This window comes from Salvelinus namaycush, chromosome 16, assembly GCF_016432855.1.
Source record: "Salvelinus namaycush isolate Seneca chromosome 16, SaNama_1.0, whole genome shotgun sequence".
NCBI classification, from domain to species: domain Eukaryota; kingdom Metazoa; phylum Chordata; class Actinopteri; order Salmoniformes; family Salmonidae; genus Salvelinus; species Salvelinus namaycush.
In genome coordinates this window covers 8,274,231-8,297,912 of record NC_052322.1, presented here as the reverse complement: position 1 = coordinate 8,297,912, position 23,682 = coordinate 8,274,231, and the positions used below count along the sequence as shown (strand labels likewise).

Here is a 23,682-nt window from a genome sequence, read left to right as displayed (position 1 = left end):
GTGATGTCGTTTTATTGGAATTTGCAGCGGTTGTTGGTAAGTAATGCATCTGCTAGCTTCTGACATGACTTACTGCATCTTTAAGTCTATATTGAAAAAATACAATTTGTTTTATAGGAACTCACTTCCATCTGTATCCTCTGTGTCTTGAGGGAGGAGGTCCACCTCTTCACTCTTCTCATCTAAAGGGGGCTCCTGTGATGGCATGACTGGCTCCTGCCAAGAGAAGACAGGCAAATAGCCTCACATGGTTTTGAGGCTGACAAAGAGTATCAAACAAATCATGACTAGGTCCTTGGAGACACTGGGAAGAAGGGGATTTATTTTAAGAGGTGTTCCACGTTGATAGACATCTTAGGCACATAGATGTATCTTTTTAACAAAAGACCACAGAAGTTGAGAAGTCTGGATATGTCTCACAAAAAAGCACTTACAATTCATTTTATGCAGTTCTAACCATGAGGCTCACCTCGCTATCTAATCAACAGGGAAATCTCAGGTGCCATTTCAATGGGGATCAAAATGTTTGTTGATAGACAATCGTCAGATTACATGAAAAAAAAACGCAGCATAGAGATGTACTAAAGTGGACATTGATTGACTATTGCCCTGGGTTTTCAGGCACCGGGTTTGCCTTAGTCTAAATGCCAAACGGGCTGATTGCAAGGACCCCTTAGATTCTGTATGTTAACCGTCTGTCACTAGAGATCAACCTCATGATGTCTCAGTATACAGTGCTGTACACTACAGTATGGGTGCATCCCCAATGGCACCCTGTTCCCTATATAGTGCACTTATTTTGAACAGGGCCCAGCTCTGGTCAAAAACAGTGCATTACATAGGGAATAGAGTGCCATTTCAGATGCAGCCTATATCTAAAGATAGTGGATGTGAAACTCGCCTATAGTATGTTAGCTGGAGTATATTGAGAACTTAAGCCACCTGTTTCTCATGAAATGACAGACCAGTCTTTTGCTCTGTTGACAAAGGAGGTTGGCTTTGAGTTATATATGTGTTGTGCAAAAGGCTTAATTGCTAGTTCGATTCACGCTCGGGCAGAACAGAATTTACTCTGTTACAAATATACACCAGTACTTCAAATAGTCATGTTTAATTTAGATGTGTGCATAATTCCCCATTTTATTCCTGAATGTAATCTTATTTTACTCAAAAGTTGAATAATTAAAATGCTAAACTTAGTTTCACCCTAATGCAATTGAATAGTACCACCCCCCCTCAAACATTCACTGAAGTTTGTGAAATGCTTATGAAGACTGGGAATGCTATCAATTATAAGCTCACCATTATGCCTTTTGCAATGCCGTTTGTAAAGTGTCTATATAGTGCTTATGAAGGCTCTATATGTGGTTCCGATGCTTTAACATGACGGATTGGGCAGAGTACTGTCCAATCCGTCATGAGATTCTATATCTACGGTACTCACCATATGCCTTTGGCAAGTCAGAGGGACAAGTGTGTGACAGCGCTTATGGACCAGCAGTTTGCAGTTGATACACTTGTAGCCCTGCCTCCCCAGCCCCCATATCCTTTCACTGCAGTGGCCACAGTACGCTTTCTGTTAGGGACAGACAGAGACATTTGGGAGATAGTTAGTGCAACAATCCTTATCAGTCTGAGCTCATGACAATGGGTTGACACTATCGCAGTCATTGATCAAGAATGAATGGACAACAGGCGAGGCAGATACGTGAAGGAGATCACGATAGATGCAGAGTGGTGGAGTTAGGCCTAGGCGCCATCTTACATCAACTGGGAGCATGTTTGTTTTGCTACCATCGGCTATACATTTCACAGGTATATATGCCATTTAACAGCCGCTTTTATCCAAAACGACTTAGTGTGTGCATACATTTTCTTATGGGTGCCCCAGTGGGAATCAAACCCACACTGTTTTGTCTGGCCCAGACGCTATTAGGCTTATAACATCAGTGGTCCGGTACACATCAGAACCCGGAAACGTTATGTCTACCCACAGGCATATCCACAAACACATTCGGAGCCAGTTGTTTACTAACAGTCTGAAAAGAGCGGCACCACAGTGCAATGAGTGCTGAAGTTAAAAGTGACGTTGCCATGGAAACGCCATGCAGAGGAACTTCAAAGCTTAGCTACCCCTACCCCACCACGCCGCAGCCCAAACTGACTCAATAGAGAGAGACCGAAATAAAGAGAGAAAGAGATGGAGGGAGAGACAGCGTTTGAGAGGGAGAAAGAGAGAGGCAGCGGTTCGGGCGAGTCATAACTAAATCAAGACAAAATCTGTTTTCCCTCTCCGCTCAGCGCAGACGAGGGAGTAATTAAGGCGCCTGTTGTGAGGTGAGAAACTTTGAAGGCAGACTTTTCACGCTCCCTGTCAAGACTTTGGGGAGCGCATTTCAAAAGCAGAGGATACACGAGGGGCCATAACATATGCCATTTGTTCTTTAAAAGAGCCACAAGATCTTCAGATTCTTCTTTGACTCACCAGCTGTGTTCGATGTTCCAAAGACACTAACAAAAGGTACAGGTAGACTAGGAAGGAGGAAATACTGAGGGACTAAAAACTTAAGATGTTAGGCCTACAAAACAAACATATTTGGTCTTCTTGACTAGAAACATGCTTAATACGGACATTTTTTGTGATTTAAGAGTCACTTATAGCTTCGATGCAGTGTTTTTAATTTGCAATTTTAAATCCTCACTTTATGTCTAATAAATCAATGTGTGTTCATTTTTTTATAAATTATTTCCCTGAGCCTCCATCACTGAAATGATCAGTCAGACTGTACAGGTGTGGGGATACAAATTTGAGACATTTACATACAGCCCCGATTGTCTGATAGAAGTGTCTAGAGCCCACCCCCTTACCCCTTCAAAAGAAATGACACACATGCTATTCAACCTGTCAGTTGGAGCTGGACCCTGAAAGCGACAAACTTCCACAAGTGTGTAGGCTACTTTGTTTTGTCACCAAAACAAAAGGCATACATAATACATGCTTAATTTGCTATATCATTGTTATACTATTTCCAATAGGTCACCAGAAGATGCAGGACCAGCCTTCTTGCATGGTGGACCAGCCTGGCCTATTTTTTTATTTTTTATTTCACCTTTATTTAACCAGGTAGGCTAGTTGAGAACAAGTTCTCATTTGCAACTGCGACCTGGCCAAGATAAAGCATAGCAGTTCGACACATACAACAACACAGAGTTACACATGTACAGTCAATAACACAGTAGAACAAAAGAAAACAAAAAGTCTATATACAGTGAGTGCAAATGAGGTAAGATAAGGGAGTTAAGGCAATAAATAGCCTATACCCTGTCTGCCGTCTATTCATTGCAGAATACCATGATCATCTACAAGGCAGACTACATGGTATAATCTTTAGTATCATCTCAAAGTTTATTTCAGAATTTTACAGAATGGACTTTGATGATACTGGATATTATAACTTATTACCATTTTTCTAACTGTCACGCCCTGACCTGAGATATCTGTTTTCTTTATATTTTGGTTAGGTCAGGGCGTGACTAGAGTGGGTACGCTAGTTTTTCATTGTCTAGGGTTTTTTGTATGTCTAGGGTTTTTGTAGGTCTACGTGATTTGTAGGTCTATGGTGGCCTGATATGGTTCCCAATCAGAGGCAGCTGTGTATCGTTGTCTCTGATTGGGGATCATATTTTGGTAGCCATTTTCCTTTTGGTGTTCGTGGGTTCTTGTCTATGTGTAGTTGCCTGTCAGCACTCGTTTGTATAGCTTCACGTGTCGTTTTGTTATTTTGGTTAGTTTGTTCAGTGTTCATTCTTTATATAATAAAGAATGTACGCATACCACGCTGCGCCTTGGTCCATACCACGCTGCGCCTTCTGTCATACGACGAACGTGACAGAAGAACCCACCACAAAAGGACCAAGCAGCGTGTTAATGAGGAGCGGACATCCTGGGCCCGGGAGAACGATGAGTGGAGGACATCCTGGACCTGGGAGGAGGTAATGGCAGGGGACAAGATGGAAGCAGGTGGAGATAACGCAGGAGGAATGGCGACGATACGAGGGGACACGGTTAGCACGGAAGCCCGAGAGGCAGCCCCAATAATTATTTTTTTGGGGGGGCACACGAGGGGATTGGCTGATTCAAGTTGGAGACCTGAGCCAACTCCTCGTGCTTACCGTGGGGAGCGTGTGACTGGTCAGATATCGTGTTACGCAGTGATACGCACGGTGTCTACAGTTCGCATTCATAGCCCGGTGCGCTCTATTCCAGCTCCTCGCATTTGCCGGGCTAGAATGGGCATCCAGCCAGGACGGATGGTGCCGGCTCAGCGCTCCTGGTCTCCAGTACACCTCCTTGGACCAGGATATCCTGCGCCGGCTCTGCGTACTGTGTCTTCGGTGCGTCTGCACAGCCCAGTGCGTCTGTGCTAGCGCCCCGCACTTGCCGGGCTCAAGTGAGCATCCAGCCAGGACGCATTGTGCCAGCTCTACGCTCCAGATCTCCAGTGCGCCTCCACAGTCCAGTACGTCCTGTGCCTCCTCTCCGCACTCGCCCTGAGGTGCGTGTCCCCGGTACCACCAGTGCCGGCACCACGCATCAGACCTCCAGTGCGCCTTCACAGTTCAGTATGTCCTGTGCCTCTTCCCCGCACTCGCCCTGAGGTGCGTGTCCTCAGCCCGGTACCACCAGTTCCGGCACCACGCATCAGGCCTCCAGTGCGCTTCCACAGTCCAGAGCTTCCGGCGACGGTTCCCAGTCCGGAGCTTCCGGCGTCGGTACCCAGTCCGGAGCTTCCGGCGTCGGTACCCAGTCCGGGGCTTCCGGCGACGGTACCCAGTCCGGGGCTTCCGGCGACGGTAACCAGTCCGGGGCTTCCGGCGACGGTACCCAGTCCGGGGCTTCCGGCGACGGTAACCAGTCCGGGGCTTCCGGCGACGGTCCCCAGTCCGGGGTCTCCGGCGACGATCCGCAGTCCGGAGCCTCCGGCGATGATCCACGGTCCGGTTTTACAAAGGCGGAGGGATCAGCATAAAGAGGGGGGGCTGCGTCCAGAACCGGAGCCGCCACCGAGGGTAGATGCCCACCCGGACCCTCCCCTATAGGTTCAGGTTTGCGGCCTGGAGTCCGCACCTTTTGGGGGGGGTACTGTCACGCCCTGACCTGAGATATCTGTTTTCTTCATATTTTGGTTAGGTCAGGGCGTGACTAGAGTGGGTACGCTAGTTTTTGCATTGTCTAGGGTTTTTTGTATGTCTAGAGTTTTTTGTATGTCTATGGTGGCCTGATATGGTTCCCAATCAGAGGCAGCTGTTTATCGTTGTCTCTGATTGGGGATCATATTTAGGTAGCCATTTTCCCTTTGGTGTTTGTGGGTTCTTGTCTATGTGTAGTTGTCTGTCAGCACTCGTTTTGTATAGCTTCACGTGTCGTTTTGTTATTTTGGTTAGTTTGTTCAGTGTTCATTCTTATTATAATAAAGAATGTACGCATACCACGCTGCGCCTTGGTCCGATTCATACGACGAACGTGACACTAACAAGTAAACAATCTTGAATTACACATTTTAGAATGGTTTCTGCTGTTGAAAGTGAATAAAGAAACCAGACTGCAATGAAAGGTTGTTGTCTCGTCAGTTATCACACAACATAATAAACAGATCGTAAACAAGGTTATGATGAAAGTCTAGATCATGCCATGTAAGTATATTTTCCAGTTATTGTTTTACATGTGCTCAAGCTCGGGAAGGTGTTCCTGTGAAAGGAAAAGAGTTCATGGTGAAAGTATGAGGGTTTTAGCTAAACATAATCAGATAGCAGGTATAGAGCAGCAACGAAGTAGTCATTGATGGTATCGAGAACAAAAAAGGAGTGGCTTTATTTACATTGTCATCACCAGCTTTCTCGAACACTGACATTACTATACACAGCTATAATCTCATCCCGTGACAGGAAAGGTGGATGACTTAGTATTGCACATACCCAATTACACTCAGCTTCTCAACAATTATTTGTTGTGATATGTGGTGGTTGGGGTGAAAATTTACTGGGGAATAGATCTCCGGGAGGATGGTTGGTGACCACTGACCCTACACACACTACAAATCTGTCTTCAAATAGTCATAGTCAATCACAGATAGACTCATAGCCCCTACCCATTGATAATTCCTACTAATCGGTTATAGGGCATGGTTCAACCACTACACTGTCTGAAAAAACAAATATATATAACTTTTGTCCCCATAGCAGAACAATCTTGGGTCTATTTGACAAATTTTCAGTACATGTACTGGCTAAACCCTGCTCTTTGACAGACTTAGTAGGAATTGTCAATGGACAAGGGCAACTTGTCTATCTGTGATTGGCTGTATGACCAATAGAAGAAATTGGTATTCATTACAGGTATCTGGCCTATAAGAGCTTTGTCAGTTGGGGCTGGGACTATCTGGGCCATAGGATCAGAGTGGAGCTACAGCCTCCTGTCACGACTTCCCCCAAAGTCGGCTCCTCTCCTTGTCCGGGCGGCATTCGGCGATCGACGTCACCGGCTTTCTAGCCATCGCCGCTCCATTTCTCATATGTCCATTTGTTTTGTCTTGTTCCATACACACCTGCTTTTCATTCCCAAATCAATCTAAATTTTTTGTGTGTAATTGTTTATTGTTATGTGATTATTTTGTCAGGCGCTGCACTTTTGTTTTAGACCGTGTTTGTGGCACTAGTATGTTTTATGTGCTGTCGTTGTTGACCGGTATTAAAGTGCGCCTGTTTAATATACTCCGCTCTCCTGCACTTGACTTCGCCTCCCATATACACGCCTAACACCTGCGTAGGCCTTTGCATCCACCAGGAGTTCCAAGATGCCAAGGGAACACATCCTGGATGGGTTTGGGAGCTTGTCTGCAGAAAGAAATGGACAGACGAACAAAATATGAGCTGCAATACATCTGAACCACTTTCATATCCATACCATAATTTGCTAGATAAAAACGGAATATTCAAAGCCCTTTTGCACTTTATCCTATGCTTATAGAATGTGGTGACATAAAAATAGTTCTTGGTAAGTGGTAATCCAATCAACAGCCAACGTTAACTTTTTTATTCTGGGCTATTTCAGTCTGACAGTACTTTGACAGTATTTCAACCTGAAGGAAGTATGATTTGAAATGACCTCTAATTATTCAGAAAGGTATTGGGAAGTGATAAGAAGATCACCAGGCAATAATTGTGTATGATCTTGATGTGGTGCTTTTCCCCCCAGTCTGATTATGCCTGGTCCTGTCTATTCTAATGTTGTCCTGCACAGCTTGTGAGCAGCTAATGTTCCTGAGATTCTTAGCTTTCAGGAATGGGGTCATAATACAGTGGCTCCAACCGTTTAAAATTTAGAGCCACATTTGCAGGAGAAAAACAGAAAGCACTCTGTTTATCACAATCGCATTCTATGAACTGCTCTATGAACTTAGCGGCACATTTATATTTTATTCAGAGCTGTTTCGTGACCCCATTTTCAAATCAGCCGAACCCTTTGGGGAAAGCAGCGGGGAAGTCGGGTTGCCTCACACAATGTAAACTGTAAAACTTCCAGCCTACACTTTCCGTGGGGATACAGTTAGCAGAGTAGTTAGATAGCTAGCTAGCTTCGACCGCAAGATGCTGACGTGACATACATTTACTTACGTACCTGTACATAATTAAGCAATGTCAGAATCGCAGAATAGCTAAATGTCATGTCAGTATCCTTGCTAATTGCTATCAAAGTTACAAGCTAACTTTAGCTAGCCGAATCCCAGACATAGGAGAAAAGTGTAGTTGGCTATGTGAGAAAGTTGTTTACATTGTGGGAGGCAATGTCGCCTGCCACAGCCGGATGCAATATGTATGGGACAGAAACTTCATGGAGATTGAAAGCTACCAATCCACAGGCTAGTGTAAGTGTAGCTAGCTACCCTGTCGAAGTGTGCCGAGCATTTGTCAAATCAGACAAAGTGATTGTTCTGATGGAAGACAGTGCAAAGAAACAATTACTGCCTTGCAGCCATCTACAGCTCAATATCTTATGTTTGGCCGTGCATAACTATCTACATACCTATCATGTGCATGTCAACATGACGAGGCCAGCATCCCGGAGTCGCCTCTACACTGTTGACGTTGAGACTGGTGTTTTGCGGGTACTATTTAACGAAGCTGCCAGTTGAGGACTTGTGAGGCATCTGTTTCTCAAACTAGACACTCGAATGTACTTGTCCTCTTGCTCAGTTGTGCACCAGGGCCTTGCACTCCTCTTTCTATTCTGGTTAGAACCAGTTTGCGCTGTTCTGTGAAGGGAGTTGTACACAGCGTTGTACAAGATCTTCAGTTTCTTGCCAATTTCTCGCATGGAATAGCCTTAATTTCTCAGAACAAGAATAGACTGACGAGTTTCAGAAGAAAGTGCTTTGCTTCTGGCCATTTTGAGCCTGTAATCGAACCCACAAATGCTGATGCTCCAGATACTCAACTAGTCTAAAGAAGGCCAGTTTTATTGCTTCTTTAATCAGGACAACATTTTCAGCTGTGCTAACATAATTGCAAAAGGGTTTTCTAATGATCAATTAGCCTTTTAAAATGATAAACTTGGATTAGCTAACACAACATGCCATTGGAACACAGGAGTGATTGTTGCTGATAATGGGCCTCTGTACGCCTATATAGATATTCCATAAAAAATCTGCCGTTTCCAGCTACAATAGTAATTTACAACATTAACGATGTCTACACTGTATTTCTGATCAATTTGATGTTATTTTAATGGACAGGAAATTCTAAGTGACCCCAAACTTTTGAACGGTAGTGTATACCCCAAGTGGTCACTACTACTACTACTCTCTTGTCTGTTTTTCCCTGATGGGACAGTAAATTGTTCCAGCGCGTATCTAGGGGCGGGGGGATAGGGTGCCATTTGAGATGCACATCCTTTATGAGCCAGCTCACTGTCAGCTCCAAAATGGCTAATACACGTCTTCTCACTGGCTGGCCTTTGCTGGGCCATAATGCTGCTAAGCACTAGGAGAGCACTAGGGAAGCAATGTGGAACGAGCCCTATTTAAAGTGCATTAGCTCGGCATGCGGTTGGCCCTGAGTCATAGCAGTTAAATCAACCTCTCAGAGACAAATTCCCCACTGCTCTGTTAGATAACAGACATTATATAGCCATCCCAGTCTGGGATATTTACATGGGATATTCAGTTGTGTGTGTACAGGAATGTTTTGCTCATGGTCACACATAAAAAGGTTGCTAACAATGCAACAAAAATCTACTTAGTGCTATTGACCGCAACAAGTGGACCCCCCTTCTGTAAGTCAGCTTACCGTACACCAAAACTGACAACAAGTAAGTAATACATTTTATTGGAGAAAATTAAAAACAATCTCTCTCTCGCGTCTCATTGGAGAGCTGTGAACTGACGACTGCTTTGTTTGGGTTCTATATCCGCAGCATGCTAAAGGAACTACTAACTAGACAGGAGCTCCAGTCAGTCATCTCCCTAATGGAGTGCTAGCTCATAGCTGAGAACGCTAATGGCAGGAATACAACATTCTGATACATTACCTGCACCACAGCTACTAAAGGGACCCCATTATGTCTAATGGTAGGCATTCACAAATAATCTTTCTCCTGTACAACAGAGGGAAGAGATGGAGATGGACAGAAGAGCGGGACAACAAGGGAGATGGATAAAGAGAGGGAGGGGTGGTGTGAGAAAGGGGGAGGGAAAGAGAGCAGTTGAGAGAGGGAGGAATGAAGAGGGATGGGAAAAGAATAGGGGAGAGGAGAAACCTGACCTACTTCTGCTGGATGACTTGTTTATACTGTATAGAGGAGCGAGATAAAAAGAGGGGAGAAGGAGGGATGGTGTGAGGCATGGAGAGGAGAGACGTTTGGGAAAGATGCGCCAACAAGGACTTACTGTAAAACCATGTGCCGTGGCAACGATCGTACATATAGTGACAAACGTGACATCATAGTGACACAACTATCAACCTTAGACAAGCAATTTGGTGTAGCTAACATTTGATGTGGCCACAATAACATGGCTGACAAATTCATGTACATAGAGGAAATACAGAAGGACAGATTACAGAAGCTTGTAAAAATGTTACGTTTGCCAAAACTATACCAGTCTAATGTCTAAGCACATAAACATGGCTCCAACATAACATTCAGTCTCTTCCAGTGCATCAGCGAGTGCACCTGCCTAATGCCTAATTGAGGTCTATTGGAGTGAGGAGACTACAGTACAGTGCTAAGTTGGCAGATTAGAGCTCTCAGTCTGGTCTAGACGTCCACCAGTAGACAAAAGCACCCAAGGTCCATCCTGTATTTTGGTAATATCTTCAAGCACACGAGCCCTGCCCCTGACTCCCATTTCCTTTCAGATGCAATAGGTACTTAAGGGCCTGCCTTGAACAACATTACCCTCCTAGCCTCGTCTTCAAGCCAGAGTGGACACTAACACTGGCAGTGCATTAAAGCATTACAGCTAGATTGCCACAACAACATACAGACGCATACACTTTCTGTCTCTAACCTTAAACTGTCCAGTGGAAACCTCACTTATAAGAGTTCATATTCGGTTAACTCAAACCAAAATAATGTTGTTGACTCATCCTATACTCGTATTTGTGGCCAAAGCATAAATTGGACAAAAAACCCACCTCAAACTTGTATCTCAAACAGACTGTTTTAAAAATACTTTATTTTTTATTAGGTAACACTTTATTTGATGCTCTACAGACTATTAGTAACATTTCAACAAACTATCTACTAACACTAACCTTAACCCTTATCTTATTAACCCTCTCCAAACACCCCACAGGGCCGACATCCCCGTTATTTGCAAGAGGAAGTGACGCAGGTACAGAGGACAAAGAGCCGGATGCCTCGTCAGGACCCGGAGAAGGCGAGTAGGAAAGCTGCCGTTACCGTCAATACTACTCGCCAACGTGCATTCATTGGACAATAAATTAGATGAGGTACGATCACGAATATCCTACCAATGGGACATCAAAAACTGTAATATCCTATGTTTCACGGAATCGTGGCTGAATGACGACATGGATATTCAGCTAGCGGGATATACGCTGCACCGGCAAGATAGAACAGCACACTCTGGTAAGACGATGGGGGGACGGTCTGTGCATATTTGTAAACAACAGCTGGTGCACGAAATCTAAGGAAGTCTATAGATTTGGCTCACCTGAAGTAGAGTATATTGTGATAAATTGCAGGCCACACTACTTGCCTAGAGAGTTTTCAGCTATACTTTTCGTGGCTGTTTATTTACCACCACAGACAGATGCTGGCACTAAGACTGCACTCAGTCAGCTGTATAAGGCAATAAGTAAACAGGAAACCACTCACCCAGAGGCGGCGCTCCTAGTGGTCGGAGACTTTAATCCAGGGAAACTTAAATCTGTTCGATCAAATTTCTAACAACATGTTAAATGTGCACCAGAGGGAAAATAATTCTAGATCACCTGTACTCCACACACAGAGATGCGTACAAAGCTCTCCCTCGCCCTCCATTTGGTAAATCTGACCACAACTCTATCCTCCTGATTCCTGCTTACAAGCAAAAATTAAAGCAGGAAGCACCAGTGACACGGTCTATAAAAAATTGGTCAGATGAAGCAGATGCTAAACTACAGGACAGTTTTGCTATCACAGACTGGAACATGTTCCGGGATTCTTCCGATGGCATTGAGGAGTACACCACATCAGTCACTGGCTTTATCAATAAGTGCATCGGGGACGTCGTCCCCACAGTGACTGTACGTACATACCCCAACCAGAAGCCATGGATTAACAAGCTTTCAAGGTGCGGGACTCTAACCCGGAAGCTTACAAGAAATCCTGCTATGCCCTGCGATGAATCATCAAATAGGCAAAGCGTCAATACAGGGCTAAGATTGAATCATACTACACAGGCTCTGATGCTCGTCTTATGTGGCAGGGCTTGCAAACTATTACAGACTACAAAGGGAAGCACAGCCGCGAGCTGCCCAGTGACACAAGCCTTCCAGACGAGCTAAATCACTTCTATGCTCGCTTCGAGGCAAGAAACACTGATGCATGCATGAGAGTATCAGCTGTTCCGGACGACTGTGTGATCACGCTCTCCGTAGCTGACGTGAGTAAGACCTTTAAACAGGTCAACATACACAAGGCTGCGGGGCCAGATGGATTACCAGGACGTGTGCTCCGGGCATGTGCTGACCAACTGGCAGGTGTCTTCACTTACATTTTCAACATGTCCCTGATTGAGTCTGTAATACCAACATGTTTCAAGCAGACCACCATAGTCCCTGTGCCCAAGAACACTAAGGTAACCTGCCTAAATGACTACAGACCCGTAGCACTCACGTCCGTAGCCATGAAGTGCTTTGAAAGGTTGGTAATGGCTCACATCAACACCATTATCACAGAAACCCTAGACCCACTCCAATTTGCATACCGCCCAAACAGATCCACAGATGATGCAATCTCTATTGCACTCCACACTGCCCTTTCCCACCTGGACAAAAAGAACACTTATGTGAGAATGCTATTCATTGACTACAGCTCAACGTTCAACACCATAGTACCCTCAAAGCTCATCACTAAGCTAAGGATCCTGGGACTACACACTTCCCTCTGCAACTGGATCCTGGACTTCCTGATGGGTCGCCACCAGGTGGTGAGGGTAGGTAGCAACACATCTGCCACGCCGATCCTCAACACAGGAGCTCCCCAGGGGTGTGTGCTCAGTCCCCTCCTGTACTCCCTGTTCACCCACGAATGCATGGCCAGGCACGACTCCAACACCATCATTAAGTTTGCAGACGACACAACAGTGGTAGGCCTGATCACCGACAACGACGAGACAGCCTATAGGGAGGAGATCAGAGACCTGCCCGGGTGGTGCCAGAATAACAACCTATCCCTCAACGTAACCAAGACTAAGGAGATGATTGTGGACTACAGGAAAAGGAGGACCGAGAACGCCCCCATTCTCATCGACGGGGCTGTAGTGGAGCAGGTTGAGAGCTTCAAATTCCTTGATGTCCACATCAACAACAAACTAGAATGGTCCAAACACACCAAGACAGTCATGAAGAGGGCACGACAAAGCCTATTCCCCCTCAGGAAACTAAAAAGATTTGGCATGGGTCCTGAGATCCTCAAAAGGTTCTACAGCTGCAACATCGAGAGCATCCTGACTGGTTGCATCACTGCCTGGTACGGCAATTGCTCGGCCTCTGACCGCAAGGCACTACAGAGGGTAGTGCGTACGGCCCAGTACATCACTGGGGATAAGCTGCCTGCCATCCAGGACCAGGCGGTGTCAGAGGAAGGCCCTAAAAATGGTCAATGACCCCAGCCACCCCAGTCATAGACTGTTCTCTCTACTACCGCATCGCAAGCGGTACCAGAGTACCAAGTCTAGGACAAAAAGGCTTCTCAACAGTTTTTACCCCCAAGCCATAAGACTCCTGAACAGGTAATCAAATGGCTACCCGGACTATTTGCATTGTGTGCCCCCCCCAACCCCTATTTTTACGCTGCTGCTACTCTCTGTTTATCATATATGCATAGTCACTATAACTATACATTCATGTACATACTACCTCAATTGGGCCGACCAACCAGTGCTCCTGCACATTGACTAACCCGAGCTATCTGCATTGTGTCCCACCACCCACCACCCGCCAACCCCTCTTTTACGCTACTGCTACTCTCTGTTCATCATATATGCATAGTCACTTTAACCATATCTACGTGTACATACTACCTCAATCAGCCTGACTAACCGGTGCCTGTATGTAGCCTCACTACTTTTATAGCCTTTTCTACTGTATATAGCCTGTCTTTTTACTGTTGTTTTATTTCTTTACTTACCTATTGTTCACCTAATACCTTTTTTGCACTATTGGTTAGAGCCTGTAAGTAAGCATTGTATTCGGCGCACGTGACAAATAAACTTTGATTTGATCCCTTACCCTAACCTTAACTCTTTAAAAAAATATATATATATATTGAATGTTTAAAACGTACAATATACCTGCAGTGAAGCCGCTCAACAACTACATCACATTAGTCATCTAACAGACACCCATCCAGAGCGACACACAGAAGCAACCAGAGTCAACGCCCTGCTCAAGGGCACGTCGACAGATCTCCCACAAGGTCAAACAACGGGGACCCGAGCCAGCAATCCATCAGCCCAACCGCCAGCCCTCCAAGATCCCCCCCACAGTTCCCCAAGAGCTGCCCCTCAATGTTTGAGTGCATGTATGGCACTATTTACCTGTGTGTGTGTATATGCATGTGCACAAACACCTGCACGGCATCAGCCTCAGGCAAACCGGCATTAGCTGTAAAAACACTGCCCCTCACTGTCACTCAAACATACTTTTTGTTATGTTTCATTTTGACTTTCTTTTTTTCGACTTTTATCTTTGACTGTCATTCTGTCCCCCGCCCAGCAACTCCACTCCCACTTGTCTCCAATTCCACATCCCAACCCTCAGCTTCCCTCAGCCCCTCCCACCTATCTCTGCTGGCCACCCTCTTCGGGTTTCTACGCACCATATATATATATATATATATATATATATATATATATATATATATATATATATATATATATATATATATATAGGCTGGGATGTTTAACATACCATTTCAATCTATCTAATCGAATAGAATCCACAGATTGCGAGTTGAAGATAAATATTTTTACTAAGAGTATTAGTATATTTCTAATTGACTGACCTGTTATCTCCAGATCTCCCAACAGTACTATTTCTAGAGTCAATTTTAGATCAATATTCTGCATTTTCAGCCATTCCTGAACCTGAGACATGAGGGCAATACCAAAATAAATTGTCTATTGATTCTGCAGAGCTTCGATGATTGAATGCCCCAAATATTCAACATTTTGTTGGTGGCAAGAATTCTATATAATAATTTTAGCTGAAAAGCACTAAGTCTTGAATCTTGCGTTGTTTTATATATCAACTCATACACCCTGTACCATGGAATCGGTACATCAAAAATCTCTTCCCAACTATTTTGCAATCTGTATGGCACAGCTGTCAACATCCTGGTCCTCAAATGAAACTGGTATGCTTTCCTATTTATGCTATTTTTATTCCTCCACCAGTTTTGATCCTTTATATTGAGCAGACAGACCAGTTCCCTATGTTTTAAAAATACTAGCCATTTCCTCATAGAGGATGACGGCCAATCAGCGGTCTACTCGCATGAATATTTTTAATGACCTTTATACACCTACACCATTCTGTTGTTGGGGTACGCCCACACCATTCCAACACAGAAAAACAGCTTTTAAACATACTTAATTACCATTTTTTTTTAAATGAAATAAATTTGACTCATATTATAATGATTTATTGGTCATATTTCATAGAAATCTGGAAACACTGGACAGAAACAAGGCAACCCGTTAAATAGGCCACCATCAGCAGCCATCTTGAATCATGCATATCCAGACAGCTGTGGCAGTGACTTGACTATGAGTAATGTATTATTCAACCACTACGTGTTTGTGAATGAATGTACTGAACTAGCTGTACTACTCTGTACAGTAGTAGTAGACGATTGTTAACACTTTCACACCTTCTTTCAAAAATACCAACAAGGTCTGTTCTCATCAAATCCTTAAGTCACTGTTTTATTAAAGGGATAGTTCACCCAAATTACTAAATGACATTTTAGTTTACTTGCCCTGAAAGCAGGCTTTGGTCAAGAAGAACAGCAATCCATGCTTTGGTATTGTTTACCTGGCTGCTGTCACCAAATGCTAACTTTGTCCAAAATCTTTGTCCAAAAACCACGTCAATATCACCAATATATATATATATTTTTTTTTTTTCATCATCTTCAATGGTAGCGTTAAACAGGTTGAGAATCATTACACTATTGACAAACCTACCAATGACTGTGCAAATGATCTCTAAACTGGAGGTAGCGTGCTAGAGGGGGAATGGGATGTGTCGGGGAGGGGGAATGTGACACTACTACTCACCCTGTTAAAGCGCTTGGCCTGGAAGAGGTGTCCGTTGACTCGGTAGAGCTTCCTCCATCTTCTGGCCCCGCGGCGGTAGATCGATTCTAGGAGAGAGAGGAAAAGGTTGTACAGTAGCTGCATGGCAGGGAGTGAGAAAGGGATGGAGAGAAGGATGGAGAAGATAGTGGTGGATGGAGCAGTGCAAGGTCCTCCAAAATCAAACAGGAGCGAGTGAGTAGTCATAGAAAAAGAGACACGCACGCATGCTCACACACATTCTCTCAGCACTTTCCTCCCTCCCTCCCTCCCTTTCTATCCATCCTACCCTCCCCTTTCTCCTTCCAACAGAGGAGAAATCTCTCTCCCCTGCCGTCCTCTGTTGAACTTTCTCACCTTTCCTTCTTTCTTCCTTTCTTCCTTTCTTCCTCCCTTCCTCCCTTCCTCCCTCCCTCCCTCCCTCCCATCCTCTCTCTCGTTCTCTCCTTTGTCCCTCTATACCTCCACTTCATTATGTCCCTCCTCTCTCCCTTGAGGTCCTGGTCTTATTAATTTCTCAGTAATGTCTTGAATCCTGATGGGAATGTAAAAGGTCCAGGCTGCTATTTATACCTTCTGAGCTGTCTATTAATACAGTGTATAATACTGCATAATAAACAACCCTGTATCAACAGACTAAGCACAAGGATTTAGCACTATGTAGCAAGCGTCTCAGAGTAGGAGTGCTGATCTTAGATCAGTTTAGACTTTTAGATCATAATGAATGAGGTTAAAAGAACAAAGGGGACCTGACCAGCACTCCTACTCTGACACACTTTGTGAATATGGACCAACGTGTTTTATCAAGGATCCTAACACTAAATACACCTCCCAGATAATTATCAGTGATATATATATATTTACAAAAGGTAAGACTAAGTGGAATTTGTTCAGCATAATATTATTATGAGATCCAAGTATTGTATTAAAAAGGAAATTCATAGATTGAAGACGGGAGCGTGCTTCACTATCTCCTTAAACAAATACCAGGCAAATGAATTAAATAATATGCTTCGCAGAAATGTGATCCATCTTAAAACGTCAATATCAAATGCAAAAGTTTTGCTTATAGCCAACCATGAGATGTTAAGATGATTAAAACGCATATAAATAGATATGATCAAATCATTTGATGAAATGAATGTATACTTAAATGTTCTATACTGTCGGTACAATTCAACAACTGCCCGAGCTGAGAATAGCTAATCCAGCTATAAATGATGATGACAATGCTGTCAGACATAATGATGATGTCAAATATGATTCACTGTGACACTCATTTCCAGCAACAGGATGTTGTTACATGAAATTGACAGTTTCATGTGTTGACAGTTTCCCTGAAGTCATATCCCAGCATGAGCTGAATTGGGTATACCAATCTGTTTGGGGGAATCATACTAATACGGGTTTCTTTCTCTCCCTCTGCCTCTCACACACACATATACACTTCCTCTGGTCTCTCTCCACCCTCTCACTCACACACGAACAAGCACACTCTCTCCCTCCCTCCCTCCCTCCCTCTCTCCCTCTCTCCCCCTCCCCTCCCCCCCTCCCTCCCTCCCTCCCTCCCTCCCTCCCTCTCTCCCTCTCTCCCTCTCTCCCTCTCTCCCTCCCTCTCCTCGTCTAGTCTCAACATGCATCCTTACTGGTTCGCCGGATGGGTGCGGCAGAAAGCATCCTACGCTCCCCTTTGCCTCTGTTGCCATGGCAACCCCAACCTCGCCAGATGCTAGCTGTGGTTAGTTATGTGGTTAGCGTACCATGGCCATGCCTACGAACAAAATGTCCATCAAAGCAAATCGCCCCTAAAACACAACTCGCATGCCTACATTACGACATCACGATCTGTGGTTGCGCAAACTGTGAGATTTTGATGCCTCTGATCTGTTTCTACGGTTTATCTCCAGCTGGATGCAACCATTCAGTCAACCAGTCAGTTAGTCAGTGCAACCAGTTGGTCATTCAGTCAGTCATTCAGCAAGCCAGTCAGTGGCTGTTTCAAATGTCATGTACTTTGCCTTCCCGTGGTATCATTAACGGGGAACCCACACCATTTCCATTTAAGCCTAAATATCTGTTTATGTCTCTCTCTTTGTGTGAGGCACATGAGTGTCTCTCTCCCCATATGTTTGTCTATCTCACTATTGACAGTCGACTTTAGCCTTCACATATTCACCCACTGCTCCATTTCAAGCAGGTATAGTGAATCCCTAAACTTTATGTACAGCAACTCTGTATTCCTTCGGTGCCCCCTAACTACACTCTCTCAGCTTTGTCTCGCTCTGTCTCTCTGAGCAGCTAGCTACAGCCAATCAGGCATAGCGAAGGGGATTTAAGCGCTAGACGAGACACTTAAGGCCGTTTGAACAACTGGATGAGGATTAAGGAGAGGAACAAACGGCATAAAGAAAGAGAGGAAACAACAGCAAAAAGACCTGTAATAGCTACATATCCCTGTTGCAGAGGTTGATTGTACTGTAGGCTTTATGGAGAGGGCCACGTCCAAAATGGCAACCTATTCTCTATATAGTTTTAAATGTTAAAATCAGCTTTGGCATGATTACAGATGTGAGTATTTCTGGGTAAGTCTCTAAGACCTTTGCACACCTGGATGTACAATATCTGCACATTACTCTTTAAAATTCTTCAACTGTCGCGTTGGGTGTTGATCATTGCTAGACAGCCATTTTCAAGTCTTGACATATATTTTCAAACCGATTTAGGTCATAACTGTGACTAGGCCACTCAGATACATTCAATGTTGTCTTGGTAAGCAACTAAAGTTTATATTTGGCCTTGTGTTTTAGTTCATTGTCCTGTTGAAAGGTGAATTTGTCTTCCGGTGTCAGTTGGAAAGCAGACACTAGGATTTTGCCTGTGCTTAGATCTATTCCTTTCATTTTCATCCTAAGAAAACTTGCTGATGACAAGCATTCCCATAACATGATGCAGCCACCACCATGCTTGAAAATATGAAAAGTGGTACTCAGTAAGGTGTTGTGTTGGATTTGCTCCAAACATAACGCTTTGTATTCAGGACATAAAGTTAATTTCTTTGCCACATTTTTTGCAGTATTACTTTAGTGCCTTATTGCAAACAGGATGCATGTTTTGGAAAATGTTGTATTCTTTTCCCTCTGTCATTTAGGTCAGTATTGTGGAGTAACTACAATGTTGTTGATCCATGCCCAGTTTTCTCCTATCACAGCCATTAAACTCAAACTGTTTTAAAGTCACCATTGGCCTCATTGTGAAATCTCTGAGCGGTTTCCTTCCTCCCCGGCAACCGAGTTAGGAAGGACGCCTGTATCTTCGTAGTGACTGGGTGTATTGATACACCATCCAAAGTGTAATTAATAACTTCACCATGCTCAAAGGGACATTCAACGTCTGCTTTAAAAAAAAAAACTATCTACCAATACGTACCCTTATTTGCGAGGCATTGGAAAACATCCCTGGTCTTTGTGATTGAATCTGTGTTTGAAATTCACTGCTCGACTGACGGACTTTACAGATAATTGTATGTGTGGGGTACAGAGATAACGTAGGCTTTCAAAAATATGTTAAACACTATTATTGCATACAAAGTGAGTCCATGCAACTTATTGTGCGATTTGTTAAGCACATTTTTACTCCTGAACTTATTTTAGCTTGCCATAACAAACGGGTAAAATATTTAATGACTCAAGACATTTCAGCTTTTTATTTTTAACTTCTTGTGAATAGGGGGCGCTGTTTTCACTTTGGGAAAAAATCGTGCCCAATTTATACGGCCTCGTACTCTATTCTAGATCGTACAATATGCATATTATTATTACTATTGGATAGAAAACACTCTCAAGTTTCTAAAACTGTTTGAATTATATCTGTGAGTAAAACAGAACTCATTTGGCAGCAAACTTCCAGACAGGAAGTGAATCTGAAAACGATGCTCTGTTCCAGGGCCTGCCTATTCAATTGCTTAATATTTATGGATTTGCATGCACTGCATACGCCTTCCACTAGATGTCAACAGGCAGTGGAAGGTGGAATGGGGTGTCTAGCTTGATCTGAGGTCGAACAAGAGCTCTTGGAATGACGTGACCAGAATTTCCTTTCTCTACCTAGGCGCGGGAAGGACATCAGCATTGGCTTCTGAAAAGCGTTCGGTATAGACGGTGGATGTCTCCAGCTCTGATTTTATTTGATAGATGTGATAAAAACATCATAAAGTAGTTTTTTTCAACCGAGATGTATCAGTTTATTCAACGTTTATTGCGACTTTTGGAATTTTCCTTTCTTTGCATCTGGAGAAGATGGGCATGTTCGCGCCACATGGCTAGCTAAGGTTGCTAATTCGACAGGAGAGAATGACATTCTAAAACCAAACAACGATTTATTCTGGATAAAGGACTCCTTGTACAAGATTCTGATGGAAGCTCAGCAAAAGTAGGAACAATTTATGATGTTATTTCGTATTTCTGTGGAAAATGTTGAGTCCTATTTTCCGCCCTTTTTGCGGGTGCTGTCTCGCTATAACGTAAGCTGTTTGTTATGGTAAAGTTATTTTTTTAAATCTAACACGGCGGTTGCATTAAGAACTAGTGTGTCTTTCATTTGCTGTCCAACATGTATTTTTTAGTAAAGTTTATGATGAGTTCTTTGGTCAGATTAGGTGAGTGTCCAAAATATCTCCGGACAATCTGGTGAATCGATGCTACATATTCACAACGTATAACCATGGTTTGCAGCTCAAAATATGCACATTTTCGAACAAAACATATGTGTATTGTATAACCTGATGTTATAGGACTGTCATCTGATGAAGTTGGTCAAGGTTAGTGATTAATTTTATATCTTTTGCTGGTTTTTGCGATCGCTACCTTTTGCTGCTGATAAATGCATTTGTGTGTTTGGCTATTGTGGTAAGCTAATATAATGCTATATTGTGTTTTCGCTGTAAAACACTTAAAAAATCTGAAATATTGGCTGGATTCACAAGATGTTTATCTTTCATTTGCTGTACACCATGTATTTTTCATAAATGTTTTATGATGAGTATTTAGGTATTTCACGTTGCTCTCTGTAATTATTCTGGCTGCTTTGGTGATATTTTTGATGGTAGCTGCAATGTAAAACTATGATTTATACCTCAAATATGCACATTTTCGAACAAAACATAAATTTATTGTATAACATGTTATAAGACTGTCATTTGATGAAGTTGTTTCTTGGTTAGTGACTAATTATATCTCTATTTGGTCGGTTTTGTGATAGCTACCTATGCGGTAGAAAAATTGTGAAAATATGCGGTTGAGTCTTTTGCTATTGTGGTTAGCTAATAGAAATACATATTGTGTTTTCGCTGTAAAACATTTCAAAAATCGGAAATGATGGCTGGATTCACAAGATGTTTATCTTTCATTTGCTGTATTGGACTTGTGATTTCATGAAAATTATATTATATGATATCCCTGTCGCGTTAGGCTAGGCTAGTCAGCTTTTTTGATGAGGAGGATCCCGGATCTGGGAGAGAGAAGCGGTTAACTAATTTGTAACATTTTCAAAAAACAGAATTCCACTTTGACATTATGGGGCCATTGTGTAGTGTGTAGGCCAGTGACAGGAATCTCAATTTAATCCATTTTAAATTCAGGCTGTAACACAGCACAATCTAGAAAAAGTCAAGGGGTGTGAATACTTTCTGAAGGCACTGTATATAGTGCACTACTTTTGACCAGGGTCCATAAAATGAATAGTGTACCATTTTGGACACAACCAGGGCCTTTTTTCCAGATGTACTGTTTGGATGGTGTCTGTTGTGAATAGTTGTACTCAGCCAAACAGACCTTGTCATCTCAATGAATGTCTCTGATTACATCTCCTCTGATCAATGGCAGCAGGTTCTCGGTGCAATAATGTGGAGGCACACATTGCTAACGAGGTATTTTCTCAACATCTGTCCTGTGTGTATAAAGACGGGGCAGACACACCATGCCAGACGGAGACAAAGAAATAGATCACTCTTTTTAGCGACACTCCTCTTCAGATTCTCTGTCTAATCCTGTTATAACTCCAGGCACCCAAAGGGAATGCACCAAATCTGCCACAAATCAACAAGCTCGCTGTGTTTCCATAGATACTCAGTCTTCCCTCTTTTCCTTCATCCACATCAGTAGAATGGGGGGGGGGGGGGGGGGGGGGGGGGGGGTGGACGAGACAACATGCCACTGTGGAGAAGCAAAACTGAGCCAATCATTTTGCGTGTGGGCGTCGGCGAGTGAACTACCTGCCACATTACAGGTGGGCGGCAGCCACATGTCTGACGCTAGCAGTTTGGCTGACTCAGGTCCTCTGACTCAGCTTCATATGGGCATAAGATCCCCCTCCAATCTCTCTCTATCCTGCTCTCTTTTTCTGTCACACTCTTTCTGGTAAACTGCAGTAGGCCTACTTGACTCTATGTGAGTCTCATGATGCAATTCCATAAAATGTGTTGTTACAATCTGTTGAAGAGTAGATGAGGGATGCAGGTGGTAAAGGAATTTGGTCCCATATTCCTAGCATGCAATGACTACATCAAGCTTGTGACTCTACAAACTTGTTGGATGCATTTTCAGTTCATTTTGGTTGTGTTTCAGATTATTTTGTGCCCAATAGAAATGAAATGGTAAATAATCTATTGTGTCATTTTCACTGGCGTAGCACCCCCCACACCCCCGCAGCCAACAAGCTTTTGGGGGCGGTGGTCCCCCCCAGAGATCGGGCCCCCCGGATAGCATATAAACATGTCTTCTTCTTTTTTATGACAGGAAATTATAACATTTTCTTTCAGCCTCATGGGAGTCACAAGCTTGATGTAATCATTGCGTGCTAGGAATATGGGACCAAATACTAAACTTTTGACTACTTATTTATAAGAATATTTAGGAGTGTCAATCATTTTGACCCCTATTTAAAAATTGTATTAGTATAAAAAAATATATTTTCCCTTTTTTTTTTGCATACATTATAGCTCAGTATTTGAATTATTTATTTTACACAGTCATTATTGCTCATCTTTATGAAGGGTGTCAATAATTTCGGACCCCACTGTATATTCAAGCAAGTATGTTTTTCCCACATCAGCAAAACAGAAGCCATGACACTACACAATAGGGAGCAGTTACTAGTATGTACAGTGCCTTCAGAAAGTATTCTTACCATTTGACTTATTCCCCCCCAAAAATTGTGTTACAGTGTGAATTTAAAATTGATTAAAATGTATACTTTTTCTCACCCATCTACACACAATACCCCAAAATGACAAAGTGAAAACATTTAGGCATTTTTGCAAATGTATTGAAAATGAAATACAGAAATATTGCATTTACTTATAATAAGTATTCAACCCCCTGAGTCAATACATGTTAGAATCACCTTTGGCAACGATTACAGCTGTGATTCTTTCCGGGTAAGTCTCGACGAGCTTTCCACACCTGGATTGTGCAACATTAGTCCATTATTCTTAAAAAAATTATTCAAGCTCTGTCAAATTGGTTGTTGACCATAGGTGCATGTTGCTAATCATTTCATTAATTTCAACTGTCCCTCAGTTTTTTTGAAGACTTAGAAATAC

At 43.1% G+C, this 23,682-nt stretch overlaps 1 protein-coding gene across 1 annotated transcript in view; it reads right to left on the bottom strand.

Moving 5' to 3' along the window:
• Nucleotides 1–23,682, bottom strand: part of LOC120060873 (protein kinase C zeta type-like) — a 136,396-nt gene that overhangs the window by 44,478 nt on the left and 68,236 nt on the right. Inside the window, exons 6-8 of the mRNA XM_039010280.1 lie at nucleotides 16,068–16,153; nucleotides 1,445–1,576; nucleotides 126–216 (exon numbers count right to left, since the gene is read on the bottom strand). Of these exons, the coding sequence (XP_038866208.1) occupies nucleotides 126–216; nucleotides 1,445–1,576; nucleotides 16,068–16,153 (309 nt within the window). The remainder of the gene's footprint in view (nucleotides 1–125; nucleotides 217–1,444; nucleotides 1,577–16,067; nucleotides 16,154–23,682) is intronic.